Below are 18,714 nucleotides of genomic sequence, written 5' to 3'. Positions count from 1 at the left end.
AGTGTAACTAAAAATGGATGAGGCGGTGAATGGATGACGTGTCATGTAAATCAGAACCAGCAAATCCGAAGAAGCGATTAGTTCTGACAGGAACTGAGGATGTTGTTTTGAATTAAGCTTTGGTTAGTTTAAGAAACAGCATGAGACCCCATCATGTTGTGTCTACCTTTGCCTTCGGTGGAAGTCATCTGTAGATCAGGAATATCGAGGTCCAGTGAACCCTCCCTGGAAACCGAGCCGGTTCCGATCAGACCCGTCTCGGTTTACTTCCGGCACGACACTTTATTGGCGTCTGGTCAGACCCAAGCCTGGGTCGGTGGAGCTTTTATTCTGAAAGGAGCTGTTGTTGCCGCTGGTTGTTATAGCGACTGGATTTTTCAGCTTGTCGTTGGTTCTTTCAGTTAGAGAACAAGGTCAGGATTAGCCACTCCATTGCTTGCTCTGGAACGATTTGAACTGCGTTAGAGCTGATGTGGCATAGTTTTATACCTCGGATGTTATGGTTTATTGTCGAATGAAAATGACCAAACACCGTCAGAAGCACGCCTCCGTCAGATCTGTAAGATTCTGATTGGATCACTGAAAGGAATGTGTTATGTCCTTTTAACACTATGTGAAATGAGTCCTGTTGGAAAACTTAAAGTCACAGTACTTATTATTTCTATAGGATCATAATAAAGTAATTAATATTTTGATTTCACAGGTCGGTCCCATCTTATTATATTGACTAACAGATGTTTTGATTAGCTTTATTGAAAATAGAGTTCTTTGGCTTTTAATAAAAGAAAAGAAAGGAGTCTTCATCTTCTGTCTTCATTGCTGGAAAGTAAACTGTTTAGAAGTGAATGCATGACCTTGAGGCTGTTTCATGCACTCTGGCACTGTGTCAAAGAAAATGGAACAGTTGCTAGAGGATAATAACCCTGAGAAATGGCTCCTTCATCACGTTACATACAGCTTTGACACAACATGGAAATTTAATTAGATATCCAAATTTGAATTTTATCATCAAATAAAATTTTAGAATAAATAAACACATTTTAAGGGAGTAAAAGGAAAAGGAGATAAACACCTTTCAGCATGTGCATTTCCTGCTTTTTCCAGCAGTGATATTGCTATATCTGTTGAAGGAAATTCACTGTTTAATGAGAGACTGTTGGTGAAAATCATATGTAAATAAGTAAGAATGCATGTAGACCTACATAATTAAGCAAAACTGAAACACTAATATAAAATATATATTATATTTTTTTCTCCCCTCCTCCTTGAACCGTCACCTTATCGTGGTGGAGGAGTTTGAGTGCCCTAATGATCCTAGGAGCTATGTTGTCTGGGGCACTTAGTGCCCCTGGTAGGGTCTCCCATGACAAATTGGTCTTAGGTGAAGGGTGAGACAAAGAACGGTTCGAAGGATCTTTCATGGCGGTTAAAACGAAGAGTCGGAGTACCCGGCCCGGAGGGTTACCGGGGTCCCACCCTGGAGCCAGGCCTGGGGTTGGGGCCCGTGAGCGAGCGCCTGGTGGCCGGGCTTTCGCCCATGGGGCCCGGCCGGGCCCAGCCCGAACCGGATACATGGGCTCGTCCAACTGTGGACCCACCACCCGCAGGAGGAACATGAAGGGTCCGGTGCAATGCGAATCGGGTGGCAGACCAAGGCGGGAGCCTTGGCGGTCCAATCCCCGGACAAGAAAACTAGTTTTTGGGACATGGAACGTCACCTCGCTGGCGGGGAAGGAGCCGGAGCTTGTGGCAGAGGTTGAGCGGTACCGGCTAGATATAGTCGGACTCACCTCGACACATTGCATTGGCTCTGGAACCCGAGACCTGGAGAGGGGTTGGACACTCTACTTTGCTGGAGTTGCTCCGGGTGAGAGGCGGAGGGCTGGGGTTGGCTTTTTGTTAGCCCCGAGACTCTCTGCCTGTGTGTTGGGGTTTACCCCGGGGGACAAGAGGGTAAATTCCTTGCGCCTTCGGGTCGGGGAACAGGTCCTGACTGTTGTTTGTGCTTATGGGCCAAATATCAGTTCAGAGTACCCACCCTTTTTGGAGTCCCTGGGACGAGTGCTAGATAGTGCTCCATCAGGGGACTCCATTGTCCTGCTGGGGGACTTCAATGCTCACGTGGGCAATGACAGCTTGACCTGGAGGGGTGTGATTGGGAGGAACGGCCCACCTAATCTGAACTCGAGCGGTGTTTTGTTATTGGACTTCTGTGCAAGCCGCAGTTTGGCCATAACGAACACCATGTTCGAACATAAGGATGCCCACCGGTACACTTGGTACCAGGGCAGCCTAGGTCACAGGTCGATGATAGATTTTGTAGTCGTATCATCTGACCTGCGGCCGTATGTTTTGGACACCCGAGTGAAGAGAGGGGTGGAGCTGTCAACTGATCACCACCTGGTGGTGAGTTGGATCAGATGGCAGGGGAACATGCCGCGTAGACCTGGCAGACCCAAACGCATAGTGAGGGTCTGCTGGGAACGCCTGGCAGAAGAACCTGTCAAGACAGTCTTCAACTCCCACCTCCGGCAGAGCTTTGACCACGTCCCGAGAGCAGTGGGGGACATTGAGTCCGAGTGGGCCTTGTTCCACTCTGCGATTGTCGAGGCGGCTGTTGCTAGCTGTGGTCGTAAGGTGGCCGGTGCCAGTCGTGGTGGCAACCCCCGTACCCGCTGGTGGACACCAGAGGTTCGGGGAGCCGTCAGGCTGAAGAAGGAGGCCTACAGGGCGTGGCTGGTCTGTGGGTCTCCGGAGGCAGCAGACAGGTACCGGATAGCCAAGCGGGGTGCAGCAGTGGCAGTTGCCGAGGCAAAATCTCGGGCGTGGGAGGAGTTTGGTGAGGCCATGGAGAAAGACTATCGATCAGCTCCAAAGAGGTTCTGGCAAACTGTCCGGCGCCTCAGGAGAGGAAGGCAGCAACTCGCTCACACTGTTTACAGTGGGGATGGGGAGCTGCTGACGTCAACTGAGGCTATAGTCGGACGGTGGAAGGAATACTTTGAGGAGCTCCTCAATCCCACCAATGCGCATTCCGAGGAGGAACCAGAGCTGGGAGGCCTGGGGATGGACTGTCCGATCTCGGGGGCAGAAGTTGCTGAGGTAGTCAAACAACTACACAGCGGCGGAGCCCCGGGGGCGGATGAGGTTCGTCCTGGGTATCTTAAGGCTATGGATGTTGTAGGGCTGTCATGGTTGACACGTCTCTACAACATTGCGTGGTCATCGGGGGCAGTTCCTAGGGAGTGGCAGACCGGGGTGGTGGTCCCCATCTTTAAGAAGGGTGACCTGAGGGTGTGTTCCAACTATAGGGGGATCACACTCCTCAGCCTCCCTGGAAAGGTCTACTCCAAGGTACTGGAGAGGAGGGTCCGATCGATAGTTGAATCTCAGATAGAGGAGGAGCAATGTGGTTTTCGTCCTGGCCGTGGAACTGTGGACCAGCTCTATACCCTTGCAAGGGTGATGGAGGGGGCATGGGAGTTTGCCCAACCAATCCACATGTGCTTTGTGGATTTGGAGAAGGCTTATGACCGTGTCCCCAGGGGCACCCTGTGGGGGACGCTCCAGGAGTATGGGGTGGGTGGCTTTCTGTTAAGGGCCATTCAGTCCCTTTACCAGAGGAGCGTGAGTTTGGTCCGCATAGCCGGTAGTAAGTCGGACCTGTTCCCAGTGAGGGTTGGACTCCGCCAGGGCTGCCCTTTGTCACCGGTTCTGTTCATCACTTTTATGGACAGAATTTCTAGACGCAGCCGTGGTGTGGAGTGTGTCGAGTTTGGTGGCAGGAGAATCTCGTCTCTGCTTTTTGCGGATGATGTGGTCCTCCTAGCTTCATCCAGCTCTGACCTTCAGCTCTTGCTGGGTAGGTTCGCGGCCGAATGTGAAGCGGCTGGGATGAGGATCAGCACCTCCAAATCTGAGACCATGGTTCTCGACCGGAAAATGGTGGCTTGCCACCTCCGGGTCGGGGGAGAGGTCCTACCTCAAGTGGAGGAGTTTAAGTATCTCGGGGTCTTGTTCACGAGTGAGGGTAGGAGGGATCGGGAGATCGACAGGCGGATTGGTTCGGCGTCTGCAGTGATGCGGACGCTGAGCCGATCTGTCGTGGGGAAGAGGGAGCTGAGCCAGAAAGCCAGGCTCTCGATTTACCGGTCGATCTACGTCCCAATCCTCACCTATGGTCATGAGCTTTGGGTAATGACCGAAAGAACGAGATCGCGGATACAAGCGGCCGAAATGAGTTTCCTCCGTAGGGTGGCCGGGCTCAGCCTTAGAGATAGGGTGAGGAGCTCGGACATTCGGGAGGGACTCGGAGTAGAACCGCTGCTCCTCCGGATCGAAAGGAGCCAGTTGAGGTGGTTTGGGCATCTGGTCAGGATGCCTCCTGGACGCCTCCCTGGGGAGGTGTTTCGGGCATGTCCTGCCGGCAGAAGGCCCCCGGGTCGACCCAGGACACGTTGGAGAGGTTACATCTCCAATCTGGTCCGGGAACGCCTTGGGGTCCTGCCGGAGGAGCTGGTGGACAAGGCCGGGGAGAGGACGGCCTGGAGCTCCCTAGTTGGGATGCTGCCCCCGCGACCCGGACCCGGATAAGCGGAGGAAGACGAGACGAGACGAGACAATTTTTTTCTCCCTTCGAATCTGGGAGGGTGGAACCCCAGCTCCAGCTATGGACGAGCCCCCAGGGGGCCCAACTTGATATTTTTTCATGGGGCCCAAAATCTCTGGCAGCCCCGTTGGATGTCAGGTTGAATTTCACCGTGGATCTGATGGGAGTGTCTGCACCCCTAGCTTTACCCCAGAATCAGAATCAGAATGAATTTTATTGCCAGCGCTCAGATCAGATCAGAGCATAGGAACTTGACTCCATAGTACAACCTGACCAAGGTTACACACACACATAGACAGGACAGCACAGATACAGGCAGACCATGAGGTCCGGACCGAACCGGTGTTAGGTTACACCAAATTCTGTGACACATCACAATTTGTGAGCCCAGGGGGCAGTGTTGCGTCTGTACATCTAACATTAAAACCATAAACTACGTAAGCTTTGAGGAAGTTGTGCGGCGAGGACCATGGTCACACAATATGATAGTGACTATCACAGGGGGAGGAGTTAAGATGGCGGAGTGAGCGGTAGCACTTTTGCAGGCTCTGGTATTTAAAACGGAATTGTCCTTGACTTTAAACCAAAAGATCAAAAGAACTGCATAAACAACCACTGAGCCCCACGGAACGTTATTTTTCTCAAGGCTGACCACCGTTACTCTTTGGTTTTTTTCTTTTTCCCTTTGACAACATGAGCAAGATGGCTAAAGGTAGCAAAGCTCAAAAGGCTCAAAAGATAACAGACCACGACTACAACCTAACGGCCTTGCAAGAAGCATGTGAAGAAGAAGAAATTGAAGAAATAGAGGCAATGGAGGAAGAAAACAGGAAATTGCTTCATATTCACTCACCACTCCCCAGCCCAAACCCCAAAAAACTGAAACAAAAGAAGCAAGATGAGTCGAGCGAGCAAGGTGAGATTACCAACAAAAACATTCTAAATGCGATTCAATTACTGATAAAGAGATTTGATGAACAAGATGACAGACTGAAAGCATTTGAAAGTAGAATAGAAGCTAACACACAAGCAGTGAGAGAGACTAAAGAAGACATATGCAAAATGAAGGAAGAAATGGTGCTGATGAAAAAAGAAAATGCGTCACTGAAGCAGCTGTGCTTGGAGCAAGCCCGGTACAAGAGAAGATGGGATCTTCGACTGATGGGCCTCCCTGAAAAAGACAAAGAGGATATAAGAGGAACTGTGATTGGCATCCTCACTAGAGTAATCCCGGTGTCAGTGGAAAAACTACAGGACTCAGTAGACACAGTCCATCGCTTAGGGAAGAAAAACGATGCCGCTACCAACAAGATGCCCAGACCTATAATCATCCAGTTTGCCTTGCGAACTGTTCGTGATGAAGTTTGGAGGAGATCCAGAGAGGCAAGAGTGTGCAGTGAGATGAACATCAAGTTTAAGGAGGACTTCTCAAAGGAGGATCGTGAGGCTCGTGCTAAGCTTTGGCCCAAGGTGCAAGAAGCCAGAAGAAATGGGAAGAAAGCCTCCTTAAGAGAAGGTTATGCACTCATTGATGGACGCAGAGTTGACCCCTAAGTATAGTTTAGTAATCAAAAACATAGGTCTCCTTTGCTTATACTGAGCAAAAGTGAATAACACAATATTATATATTTAAGTGTATGTAAAGATACTCAGATTTTTCTTTAAAGCAGTTAGGCTTAAACAAATCCTATTGGTGAAAATGTATGTGATTCAAATGCTAAAAGGGGAAAATAAGAATCCAAGTTCAGTTCAGTTGTTTGCTGCGGTTCTTACGTTTATTTGACATTTTTGTAATGATATTATTAAGGACATGTTCATTCCTGCAAAGAAGAAAAAACACAGTTAAGCGCATTTAGAACAACCATAATTTCTTTAATATCCTTAAATGTCAGGGGTTTGAACAACAGTACAAAGCGAAAAGCAATTTTTTTATTTTGTAAGGATCAAAAATCACAATGTTTTTTTTTTTTTTTTTTTTTTACAAGAGACTCATTCTGTTGCGACAGTTGAAAAATTTTGGAAAACACAATGGGGAGATTACGCCTTCTTTGCACATGGAACAACACACCCAGCAGGAGTCATGATTTTATTCAATAGATTTTCAGGCAACATAATTGATGGCAAATAGGCTCCATTCCTGTCAAAACTTAAGTACAATACCTAGGTTTAATATTGTCCAAAGACAGAAATAAGAATGAAGAACTAAACATAAAGAAACAAATAGATGGTATGACAAGATCTCTCAACCACTGGCTCATGAGAGATCTTTTTAATCATTGGCAGAATCTTATTAACAAAAGCAGAGGGCTCATCAAAATTAATCTATCCTTGTCAGTCTCTTTATGAAGCCATGATTGGTGTACTTAAGTTAAACTGGATAAAAGCTTTTTTAATACAACCACATTCTATGGTTCCACATACCAAAATATATTTTCCAAAAGGTTTGAGGATTAGAATTCCTGTTAAAATGTGACTTTGAAATATCTGAATTACCAATCAAACTATCTGACTTCCATAAACAAATACTGCTGTCCTGGAAAACGATTTTCAGCCACAACTTTACACCGCATAGCTCCACCTTGTGGAATAATAGAGCCATTGTAATTAATAGGAAGACTACATTCAAAAAAGAATGGTATGACAAAAAGTTTTTATATATGACAGATTTGATGGATAAAAATGGCAATTTGTTACAATTTGAATGTTTTGTCGAAAAAGTTCATTTTAAATGCTCTGTTAGAGAGTTTAATCAAATCAGTAGAGCTATTCCACTTCCCTTAAAATTCATGATTAAAAATGCCTTGCTTAATTCAAATGTGGTGATTTAACTTCCTGAGTTGAAAATTGGCAAATTTAAATTAGGTGAACAAAAATGTAATAACAAAGTACTTGGAAGTATGTTAAAAAAAGTTATTCTATGATATTGACAAATCAACAAAAATAAAAATCACAGGAAAGGAAACTAAATTAACAAAGCCATATTGCAGCTATCTTAAATGGCCAATTGCACCCAAGTTGAAAGAAATTCAATTCAAAATAATACATAATATCTATCCTGCTGCCGAAACATTAAGAAAAAGATTTAATTTTGAAGTGAATCAGTGTGTCTTTTGTATGACAAACTATTGAGCACCTTTTCTTCTCGTGTTCAGTAACAATTGGTTTTTGGGAGGATGCTTATCGATTATTAAATATAGAAAGAAATTATGTATGGCTTAACAAATCTAAAGTATTGATATACATGGATGCTCTGCCAAAAAAGATAGCCAAAATGGTGAACATTATTTTCATCATGGGAAAATACCATATACATAAAACTAAATGGAAAAACAGCAAGCCTAACATTAACCATTTTAAAAATGAAATAAAACAATTTATAACATCTCTAAAAGTATTATCAGAAAACAACCAATCTATAACTGAGTTGTATGAAACAATGTCTGAGTTTCTTGTTCTTTAAATTACAGTCCAATGAATCAAACATGTTTGAAATACAATGCTGAAATATCAACCTCTGAACATTTTATTTTATTTTTGTTGATGATATTTTATTTGTATTTTATTAATATTTCGCATTATAATTTATTTTATGATAGTGTCATGTGGTAATTGTTGCAAGTTCTAAATGTAATTTTTATTTTCCTCAAGTGAGGTCATTTTTGTTTGCTTATTCTTCAGTACGTTGAATGTAGGTTCATTGTAAACTGAATGTACATGAAAACGAAGATTGAAATAAAGTTAAAAATAAAAAAGATAGTGGCTATCACAGAATGTGACCACCTGCATCTCAGTAATAATGCAGATGTAATTTTCACTAAAGATAATAACAACAAAAGGCGTTTTGTGATGTTTGTGTCAATTTATTTCCCTTTTATCTCCACCAGTACATATGAGTGGTATTGGAGTGACAGAAAAAAAAACCGTAGCAACCAGATAATCTGCAGTGGTTTCTACTAAACTGAGGATGTGGATCACAACAATTTATTTCAATAAATTGAGGTTCTAAACATTTAACCTGCGGACCTCGCATGTTGTAAAATCAATGTTTAACGTTAGCAAACATTTATTGTCAAAGCCCTGCTTATCGCTGCAGTTTATTGTCCCGTTTGTTTGCAATAAACATTAACAAACGCTCTTTTTAATATCCATGGTCCGCGCCGCACAACTTCCTCAAAGCTTACGTAGTTTACGGTTTTAACGTAGCATCTTCTTCTTTTATGCCAATTCAGGATGTATAGACGCACAAAACGCAACACTACCCTCCTGGGGTCACAAATTGCGATGGGTCGCAGAATTTAGTGTACCTGCTGCGTCCGTCTGCTCTTGTCTGTTTTCCAGGCGAGGCGCTGCTCAACTCGAACAAGCCCATAGATATCATATATAATAGCTAGATCCCTCACCCGCACTGTTCGTCAATGGACCCTGATGTACGTACGCGGCGGACATCCTACTTCGGGCAGCTGCCCTCCTCTAACACTGGTTTTTAGTGGTGCATGCACTATTTAAACAACTCTTAACTTTCTCAGTCTTCAACCGATTTTCTTACGGTTTGTAATAAGGCAAACCGTTTGTAAACCTGTTAATATTTCATCGAGTTATAAGTATTTTTATTTGAGCCGTGCACTCACCCTCAGCTAGAGAACGGTTACTGTCCGAAGTAAGATGGCCGCCGTGTAAGGATGTAGCTAATAGCTGCTGGAAATCTCGTAGCTTTCCGTGACTGGCTGCCACAGCCACGATTTGAGCCTGCTGTCTCGTGAGAATGTTCAACAAGAAGCCCCGGAGAAACTTTCGGCAGAGGAAAGAGAGCTCCAGTGACAACGAGGAGGAGCGAAAGAACAATGGAGAAGGAGAGGAAAGCGAGAAGGTCCCTTCAGCCGTAAATAAACCTCTTAAATCGGCGCAGGGCCGCGGCATCTCTGCTAGCTCCAAGCGAGCAACGCCTCCACCTTCGGATAGCAGTGACGGAGAAGAACGGGAGGAATTAACAGAAGGAGAGGAGCAAGATGAGCCAAAGAAAACCAAAACATTAGTTCTTAGTTTTTCTGACGACAAAGAAGGTAATTTGGTCAATATGAAATTATACTTTTGATAGATGTTATCAAACGCAAAAGGCATTGTGGTAATTTACATTAATCTGTCTTCAGAAAAGGATTGCCACCGCAATGCTTTATGGGTAGTTGTGTAAAATTAATAAAGTTACTTATATAACTTTTTAAAAGTTTGTTTACAACGAATTATTTATTTCTTCATCTGCAAGCTGTCCTAACAAGGGCCCAAAATCTGCATACTTTTACTGCATGATTTCAAACTCAGGGAATAAATACACACACCACACACTGCTCAGAGGATAACCACTAGTGTTTTCTTGACATCATAGTTGAAGAATCCACTTTTAAACTGAAGAGGTCGTCTGATAAAGCTGTGTTGTTTCATGTGAGGAAGAAAGAGGCTCCCCCTGCCAGGACCAACAAAGGTAGGACTTAATATTAAACTCTTCACCTTTTCCTCCTCCTGCTTTATCCAGGTGATTCTAAAACTGATCTCCGGCCCAATCTTGTTGGGTAACGTTTTTTAAACCCAGAAAGTGTAGAGTCAAAGAAGAAGAAATTGTTTGTATAAGATACAAAGTCCTAAAAGTTATGTCAACTGTTTTGTTTGTCTGTGTGCATGTGTGTGTGGGCATTGTGCATGTGTTGATCACATCAGATTCCTTCTGTTCTTTTTGGACTGTTTTCCAGCCTCGGGAGTTGGTGTCCCATCAGGTAGTTCTCCCAGGCATGATTATAGCAGTGAGGCTTCACCACAGTCTCTGCATCACGATGACAACAACAATAGTGGTGATGAAGATGATGCCAAATCTCCATCCTCTGACTCAGACTCCAGCAGTTCTGCTACAAAACCAAGTATGTGCTTACGCATATGGTCAGGAATAATCAAACTTGTGTGTATATTTAATTAAGTTTTGAGCATGTAGTGGTTGTTTCCTTTATTTTATGCCTGTGCTGTAATGTATGCTGTTCTGGGTTTTGTTTAAATAGTAGTTATACCCAAAGCTGAGGAAATCCATGCTGCCAGGAAGAAGCGTCGTGCTGCCCGAGCCCAGAAGGAGTTCATTTCACTGGATAGAGATGGTCGTAGCTCAACTGGCAGCACCCCGAGTCACTATAGTAGAGATGATGAAGAAGATCAAATCGATAATGATGACGATGATCCGGATGACCACGAGAAACGAATTGAATTCGCTCCACAAATGAAAAGCATCAGGGAAAGGATTGCTGAGCAACTAGGTTTGAAAGCTGATGCACAGAATGTACATAAGAACGTATATTTTCCTTTAAATGTCAGTAGAAAATATCTTCATATATTCTTAATTTTTGTGTGATTAAGGAGGCAGTGATGAAAGTCTCTCAGGCACTGATGAAGAAGAGCAGGATCTTTGGGAGCAGACTCAAATAGAAAAAGGATTCAAGAGGCGACCAGGGGAGCAAGTAGGAAAGCATGATGATTTATTTCTCAATTTAAAATTATTTTTTAGTTTTACTGTTTGTTTCTTCTTCTGATTGTTTATTTTAACGTTCGATCTTGGTTTTTCTGATTGTGTTTAGTAAGTTTGGACATCATTTAACTGCATAATAGTTGATTTTTCTTAACTGTGTCTGTGTCGTTCTTCATCTCTTTCATGTAGTTTTGGTCTTTTATTCTCTCATTTCTCCGTTCTCTTCAGAGCCCATCTGGCAGTGAATCCAGCAGCAGCAGCATCATCATCAACAGGCGAGACCAAGGAAGACAGAAGAAGAGACCAGCGGGACTCAAAATCCCAAAGACTCTTGCTCCTGTCTCCGTGTCGATGGTTAAGAGAAGAATCACTGGAAAGTAAGTTTCTTCCACATGAACAGGACCTTCCCTTTTCCCACAGCTATATAACATAATGAAGTAAATGTTGGATCTGAAACAGGAACAAGACATTTTAACATTTAATGATCAGCAGAAATAACTTATTTAAGACAGTAGCTCAGGAGGTAGAGTGGGGTTGCAGGTTTGATCATGGCTCCCACCAGAGAATGCTGCTGTTGTGTCCTTGGGCAAAACACTTAGTCCACCTTTCCTTCTGGTGGTGGTCAGAGGGACCGGTGGCGCCTGTGCTTGGAAAGCCTCGCCTCTGTCGGTGTGCCCCAGGGCAGCTGTGGTCGCACTGTAGCTCATCACCACCAGGGTGTGAGTGTGTGTGTTAATGGATGAATGATACACTGTAGTGTAAAGCACTCTGACTCAGAAAGGCTACACAAGTGCGGTTCATTTATCATATCTTGTATTATGACCTAATGGTAAACAAACTGATCTATGATGTACATTTAAGGAAGCCCATTACCAAATAAAATAGTCCAGTTTATTTCTGCCAAACTGGGCTTAAATAAGTTAGAATTTATTAGCACTATCTAAATTCTTAATATTAAGATATTGAAAACATAATTAAAACTACGGAAAATATTGATCCTAGTAAGCATTATACTAAGGAAACGATCAGATTTATTAAATAATTGGTCAGAAATAAATTTCAAATTATTGAAATTTCTCTAATTCAAATGCCCAGTTAGCTCCTAAAGTGTTCAAGCCAAAAATAAAGTAAGTTTTTCTCAATTTTTTTATGTCTCTTTTCCTCTAAAGACTGGACTCCTTGAAGGAGGTGCACCGAGCGAGGCAGGCCGAGCTGAGGAGGATGGCGGGTGACGCTGAGAACGCTAAATCTTCTGTGGAGATCCTGGAGGAAAGTTCATCAGAGAGTCAGCTCAAGTTTTACAGAAACATGACCCTTTACGTTCACAACCTCGTCGAGTGTCTGCAGGAAAAGGTCTGATTTTAATAAACTGGTTCAGTTCATCTCCAGTTTACCTATTTGTCACATAAAGACAATTAAATTAAATATTGAAAGACTGATAAATGCAGAAGCATATAGAGCAGATAATAAAAATTCAAAGCACAACAAGATTTAATTTACCTTTTTAACTGCAGGTGAAGGTGCCTGCTGTACATAGAAGCAGTTTTTTAACGTGTAATATATGCTCCACTTAATGTCAGTAACTTTATATTTATTTAGAAACTCCTATTTTGTTTCGATCCAGCCTCATTTGGGTTGCTGATTATTTTTAGATTGTTGAAGTCAACTCTTTGGAAGTGGAGATGCACACTCTGCTGTCTGACCAGAGGGAGGCGCTGTTGGTTCAGAGACGAAAGAGGATTCAGGCTCGGGCTGAGCGCCTGCAGCAGCTCAGCTGTGAGTGGTGTCTGTCTGCAGCCACATACAGATGTTACAGATGAATCAGGAAAGGACCACTAGTGGAACATTCACATTAACCGGTTTTTGATTTGTAGATAAATCAGATGAGCAGAGCAGCGGCTCGCCTAGTGAGACAAAAACACAGTGGTGAGTGCAGTCAAACCTGCTTTGGACAAACGCGTCTGCTAAATACATAAACATGAATCAGTGATTGAAACTGTATACCTTAGTTGGTTGAATTTGCTTCTGTGTTGTATTAAATATATGTTTCATTATTTATATCTTCAGTGAAACCGACACAGCTGAAAAGACAGATGAAGACTTTGATTTATACAGAGACCCTGAACTTTCTTCAGAAGAAGAGGAGCAGATGCAGAAAGCAATAGGTGAGCTGGAATAAAATTTATTCCTATTTTTATGTTTTTGAGCGTCAGATAAGATGTTTCTTTCACTGGCTGCAGCCTTGTTTCTTATTAAATGTTTGGAGAACAAAGAAAACCTTAAACCTTCTAAATTTGTTAAAGGACATGTATCATGCATCTTCCAGAGAAATGGTAGACACAAATTGCTGAGATGTCATTTTTTATGAAATATAACCTGGAAATGAATTGGATTTGATGAAACCCCACTTCCACCTGTGTGAATTTCACCGTCTGCAGAGCCGGAGACAGCAGATTCACGTCATGTCTCACTAAGTATTTGCAGAGTAAACCCCTCCCTCTAGGAGAACTCTCCATTGGAGGGTCGAGGTGCACACACACACACACACACACACACACACACACACACACACACACACACACACACAGTTCCAAAGAAAACTCGCCCATCAGTCAATGATGACTACAGACCGGTTGCCCTGACATCCCACATCATGAAGGTCCTGGAGAGACTCCTGTTGGTCCACCTGAATAAGCAAACTAGAACATATCAGGACCCGCTGCAGTTTGCTTATCGCCATGGAGTTGGAGTTGAAGATGCCATCATCCAGCTGCTTAAACCAACCCACTGTCATCTGGACAAAGCAGGCAGCACTGTGAGGGTCATGTTCTTTCATTTCTCCAGTGTATTTAACACAATCCAGCCTGATGTACTTTGCCAGAAACTCCAGAAGACACAGGTGGGGGCCTCAACTATCGCCTGGATTAAAGACTACCTGACAAACAGACCACAGTTTGTGAGGCTGAAGAACTGCACATCAAACCAGGCGATCAGGAACATTGGAGCACCACAGGGGACTGTACTCTCACCATTCCTTATCAACCTGTACACCTCAGACTTCCAGTAGAAATCAGAGACCTGTCATCTACAGAAATACTCAGATGACTCTGCAGTTGTCAGGTGTATCAGAGATGGACAGGAAGCTGAGTACAGAGAGCTGGTGGAGCGCTTTGTGGCATGGTTTGGAAACAATCATCTGACCTTGAACGTGAACAAAACAAAGGAGATGATTTTAGACTTCAGAAGAAACAGGGTGGAGTCAAACACTGTTTCCATCATGGGAGATGAAGTGGAGGTGGTTGAGGAATACAAATACCCTGGAGTTCACCTGGACAACAGACTGGACTGAAGAAAGAACAGCGAAGCCGTTTACAAGAAGGGACACAGCAGACTGCACTTCTTGAGGATGCTTAGGTCCTTCAGTGTCTGTAGCAAGATGCTGCACATCTTCTACAAGTCTGTTGTTGAGAGTGTAATCTCTTCAGCCATCGTCTGTTGGGGTAGCAGCATCAGAAGCAGGGACCTGAAAAGGCTCAACAGCCTAATAAAAAAGGCTGGTTCTGTTCTGGGGACGACTGTGGAACCGCTGGAGGAGATAATGCAAAGAAGGATTCTCCAGAGAATCAAGAAAATGATGGACAACCCTGAGCATTCTCTTCATAAGACTGTCCGACAACGGAAGAGTGTCTTCAGTCAGAGGCTTCTTCAGTTTCGCTGCAACACTGACCGCTCCTGGAGATCCTTCCTGCCAACAGCCATTGTAATATACAATAACTCTTTGATGACTTGATTATTATTATTATTCTGAGCTAATACAGCAATCAATTTCCCTCTGGGATTAATAAAGTATTTTTGAATGAATTGAATTGAATTACAGTCTAGGGGAGGAGAGAGGTGGAGAGATCCAGATTATAGACTCCCTGGACGGGGAGGAGCGGGGCACGATGATGCAAACATGCTCCATCCAGAATTCTGCAGCCGCTGGTCAGACCAGCTGAGATTTGCAGCTTAGACCAGAAAGTTCTCGCGTGAAGATAAAATCCACTTTGGGGCTCTTTTTAATAAGAGAATTAAGTAAAATGGTCAAAAGCACCAAATAGTGGATTTTGCATGATATGACTAAATGAACAATAAATTAATCTTGTGTTTTTATGGTTTATTCAAAGTTTTACTGTTGTTCAAATTAACAACCTAAATTAATTTAAATAAAATTTTAACACACTCTTACATTACTCTGCTGTCTCAATAGCTGATATCCAGTCTAGGTCCCAGCTGGTCTTTTCTGATGTCCAAGACGACTTCTGCGATGTTAAAAAGATTCTGTCTCGCTTTGAAGAATGGAGAAGATCTTATTCAGAGTCCTACCACAATGCCTACATCTCTCTGTGTCTGCCCAAGCTGCTGAATCCCATCATTAGACATCAGCTGCTGGCATGGAACCCTTTAAAAGTAAAGCTTTAAATATGAACACTCAGTCAGAAATGCACAGAGCAAGTCTTTACACGCTGATGTTTTTCTCCCAGGACACCAATGGAGACTTTGAAAACCTCCCATGGTTCACAGCAGTGGAGACATTTTGTCATGGCCATGACCACGAGGAGCTGGAGCAGACAGACAGGCAGACGCTCTCTAATGTCATTGAAAAATCCCTCCTGCCTAAAATAACCGGTAACACACACACCTGCACTTGTTCACACAAATGAAAACATATCTCGTATGTACCAGATATGTATCTGCACAAGATGTTTGCTCGACTGCACCAGAAGTTCTCCATTTCCCACCGGATAGTATTTTGTCTGCACCAGATATTATCTCGTACACAAAATATGTCATCTCGTATAAACCACATTGTACCTCGTCCACACCAGAAACTATTTTTAACTAATGAAAATAGAAAAAATGCTGGAAGTGCTGCAGGGGTGTAAGAAATGTTATCTGGTGCTCTCACTGGTGCTCTTCAGCCAAGGGATCCACATAAATGTTGGCAAAAGGAGATCTGAGGCACTCAAGAGATACAAAAATAAAGCCTTTATAAGTACATGGCTCAAATAATTAAAAATATAAATATTGGCATTTATGTTTTAACTATTTGAGCCATGTACTAATAAAGACTTTTTATTTTTGTATCTCCTGAGTGCCTCAGATCTCCTTTTGCCAACATTTTTAACCAATGTCAGCACTTTTCCCAGGATGCAGCTCGAAACTTTCTGTGAAAATCGTAAACTAAAATAAAATCAAAGTCAGAATTTCAGAAGCCAGTCACTGAACCGCTTCTGTTATTTTGCTGTCTGCTTTAGTTTTAAATTATTTGATCAAATTGCAGTACTTAAGGTTTAGAAATGTGTAAAAAAAAAAAAAAAGTAGCTCTGAGTACCTCTGCTTTTTACACTTTTACTACTAAGTGACCTTGTGTGTGCGTTTGTGCAGCGTTCGTGGAGCTGGTGTGGGACCCCATGTCTGACCAACAGTCGTCCTGTCTGTCTGATGTTTGTCACCGACTGAAGGAGGATTATTCCATCTTTGAAGGAGAGCAGAGTAAACCGGTTAAGGTAAAGCCAACAAACAGTTTGTAAAGACAAACCTAATCTCACTTTTGTCTGCAGAATTTTTGTACCTGTACTTGATGCCTTTTAGATGCAAAAGTAACCGATCTGCAACATAATGTTCTAAAACAGAGCATCACTTTAGGTTTTTATACAAGGTATATTTTCAGATGATTGAATGTCCTGTGTGGATTTGTCTCATTCAGGGCTTCATTGAGGCTGTGATCCAGAGCCTGAGGAGCTGTGTGGATGAAGATGTCTTTATTCCTCTGTATCCTAAAAAGTCAGTGAATTTAGAAGCTGTATTTAGGTTAAATGAATGTTTTAATGTCTCTTGGGGGGAAAAGTTGATTATTCCTACCTCAGTGTTGATCTTTGCTGAGGAAAGATCATAATATTGATTATCATATCATCATAGTTTGCCACACTGATTGTCACACTTTGTTTGCTGTTTTTCTAGACTTTTAGAGGAAAGCTCGTCTCCTCAGTGCCGTTTCAGGGACGAGCAGTTCTGGACAGCTGTGAAAGTACTCCCTCTAATAAAGAGTCTTTCCATGTGTAAAAAGGTCAAACCTGCTGCATTTTAATCAGAGATGTTGTGTGTTTCTTATATTTTAGCTGCTAAGGAACATGGGAAAGTGGGATCTGCTGCTTCCCGAGTCTGTTTTAAAAGAAATAATGTTGGACAAACTTCTGAACCGCTACCTGATGATCACATTGTGCAGTCAGACGCTCTCCGGCAGTAGTGCTGCCTCCGCATGCCAAAAGGTATTTTGAATGATTTCTTTAATTTTAATGCTTTTTCTTAGACTTTCTTACTAATGTTTTGTTTCTGTCTGTTTTTTCAGATTGCAGAATGTCTGCCTGTTCTGTGGTTTGAAGGAGAAACTGTTTGTCCGCCTCAGCTTCAGAGTTTCAGAAACTACCTAGTACAGAAAGTGCACAGCATCTGCAAACAGCAGCCTCCCCAGGACCCAAACACCAGGTAGTAATCGCATGTGGACTTTAAAGAAGTGAAATTCATGCAAACATTAAATTTTTTTCTCCTCCCTTTTAAACGCATTTGTCTCTGCTGCAGGTCTGCAGTGGTTGAACAACTGAAGGTTTTAAGTAGAATCAGGAGCTACGACGCCATCATGGCTTTAACAGGGAAGTACCACTATGAAGATATGGTCTACTCTCACCAGCTGCTGAACCAAGAGACAGTTTGAACCAGAAATCCTGAAGCAAAACTGGTTCTGACTCATCAGCCATGTGTAAAAACGAAAACATGCACAAACTTTGGATCAAAATGTCAAAAGGGGAGAAAATTTTTATGTGTTCTTTACAAGAGTATTTTTATGAGTTAATAAAATGTTCTACTGTATTTTGTTACGTTATCTTTTTATTGGATTTTTAATTTAATTTGAATTGTGCATTTTAAACCGTGACACTACTATTGCAACTAACTTTAGCTAATATTTGGTAAAGAACTGTTAGCTAAATTCTATTCAATTAAAAACTATTAATCCCAGAGGGAAATTGATTTAAATCATGTAGCACACAAGCTACATCCGAAATGTTGAACCCATTTACCTTGGGGCCTTGACTGGATATGTTTATTTTTATAGCCCAGTGTTGGTTTTAAAAGTGCCCTTCAGTATTTTATCATTTTATTTGTTGCTAGGCAACAACAGATCCAGTATACCTTTGCCAAGCACTATATAGAGTAGTTTGAACCCTTTTTATATTGCCAAACCAGCAGCAACCGCCTGCGTGATCATAACCCAGACTAATTCTTTGTATTAAACAATCTTCATCAGATAGGAAATTTAAAGGCTGGGCCTTTCTTAGGTTTAATCAATAGATGTGTACAAGTGACATTATTTAGAATGATGTGGACTAACGACAAAAAAACTTCTTTGCCGATTTGAGGCAGACAAAAAGCTTGAAATGTTAAAATGCTCAGATATGATTCACATCAGAAAATAAGTTAAACCTACTAAACTGCAGCAGGGTGTGCAGTTATTGGACCTCAGACCATGAAAAATAATTGAGCAGTCAGGATTTTAACAGAAAAGCAT

General features: G+C 42.6%; 1 protein-coding gene across 1 annotated transcript; it reads left to right on the top strand.

The window, feature by feature from the left end:
* The first annotated feature begins 8,812 nt into the window (after window positions 1-8,812).
* Window positions 8,813-18,017, top strand: gcfc2 (GC-rich sequence DNA-binding factor 2). Its single transcript, XM_015952767.3, has 18 exons — window positions 8,813-9,669; window positions 9,990-10,085; window positions 10,351-10,515; window positions 10,651-10,899; window positions 11,000-11,100; window positions 11,337-11,485; window positions 12,278-12,461; window positions 12,761-12,884; window positions 12,983-13,034; window positions 13,176-13,273; window positions 15,358-15,557; window positions 15,632-15,776; window positions 16,536-16,657; window positions 16,858-16,934; window positions 17,112-17,178; window positions 17,270-17,419; window positions 17,500-17,636; window positions 17,730-18,017. The coding sequence occupies exons 1-18, from the start codon at window positions 9,372-9,374 to the stop codon at window positions 17,860-17,862; spliced, it is 2,547 nt and encodes an 848-aa protein (XP_015808253.3). The 5' UTR covers window positions 8,813-9,371; the 3' UTR covers window positions 17,863-18,017.
* The last annotated feature ends 697 nt before the right edge of the window (window positions 18,018-18,714 follow it).

The sequence above is a fragment of the Nothobranchius furzeri genome, chromosome 9 (genome assembly GCF_043380555.1).
Source record: "Nothobranchius furzeri strain GRZ-AD chromosome 9, NfurGRZ-RIMD1, whole genome shotgun sequence".
Classification (NCBI taxonomy): domain Eukaryota; kingdom Metazoa; phylum Chordata; class Actinopteri; order Cyprinodontiformes; family Nothobranchiidae; genus Nothobranchius; species Nothobranchius furzeri.
This window is presented reverse-complemented; position numbering and strand designations above follow the sequence as displayed.

Coding starts and splice junctions, on each gene's coding strand:
- gcfc2 (XM_015952767.3), top strand. CDS start 9,372: ATGTTCAACAAGAAGCCCCGGAGAAACTTTCGGCAGAGGAAAGAGAGC. Junction 11,486..12,277: donor AAGAGAAGAATCACTGGAAA/GTAAGTTTCTTC, acceptor TTTCCTCTAAAG/ACTGGACTCCTTGAAGGAGG. Junction 12,462..12,760: donor TCGAGTGTCTGCAGGAAAAG/GTCTGATTTTAA, acceptor GATTATTTTTAG/ATTGTTGAAGTCAACTCTTT.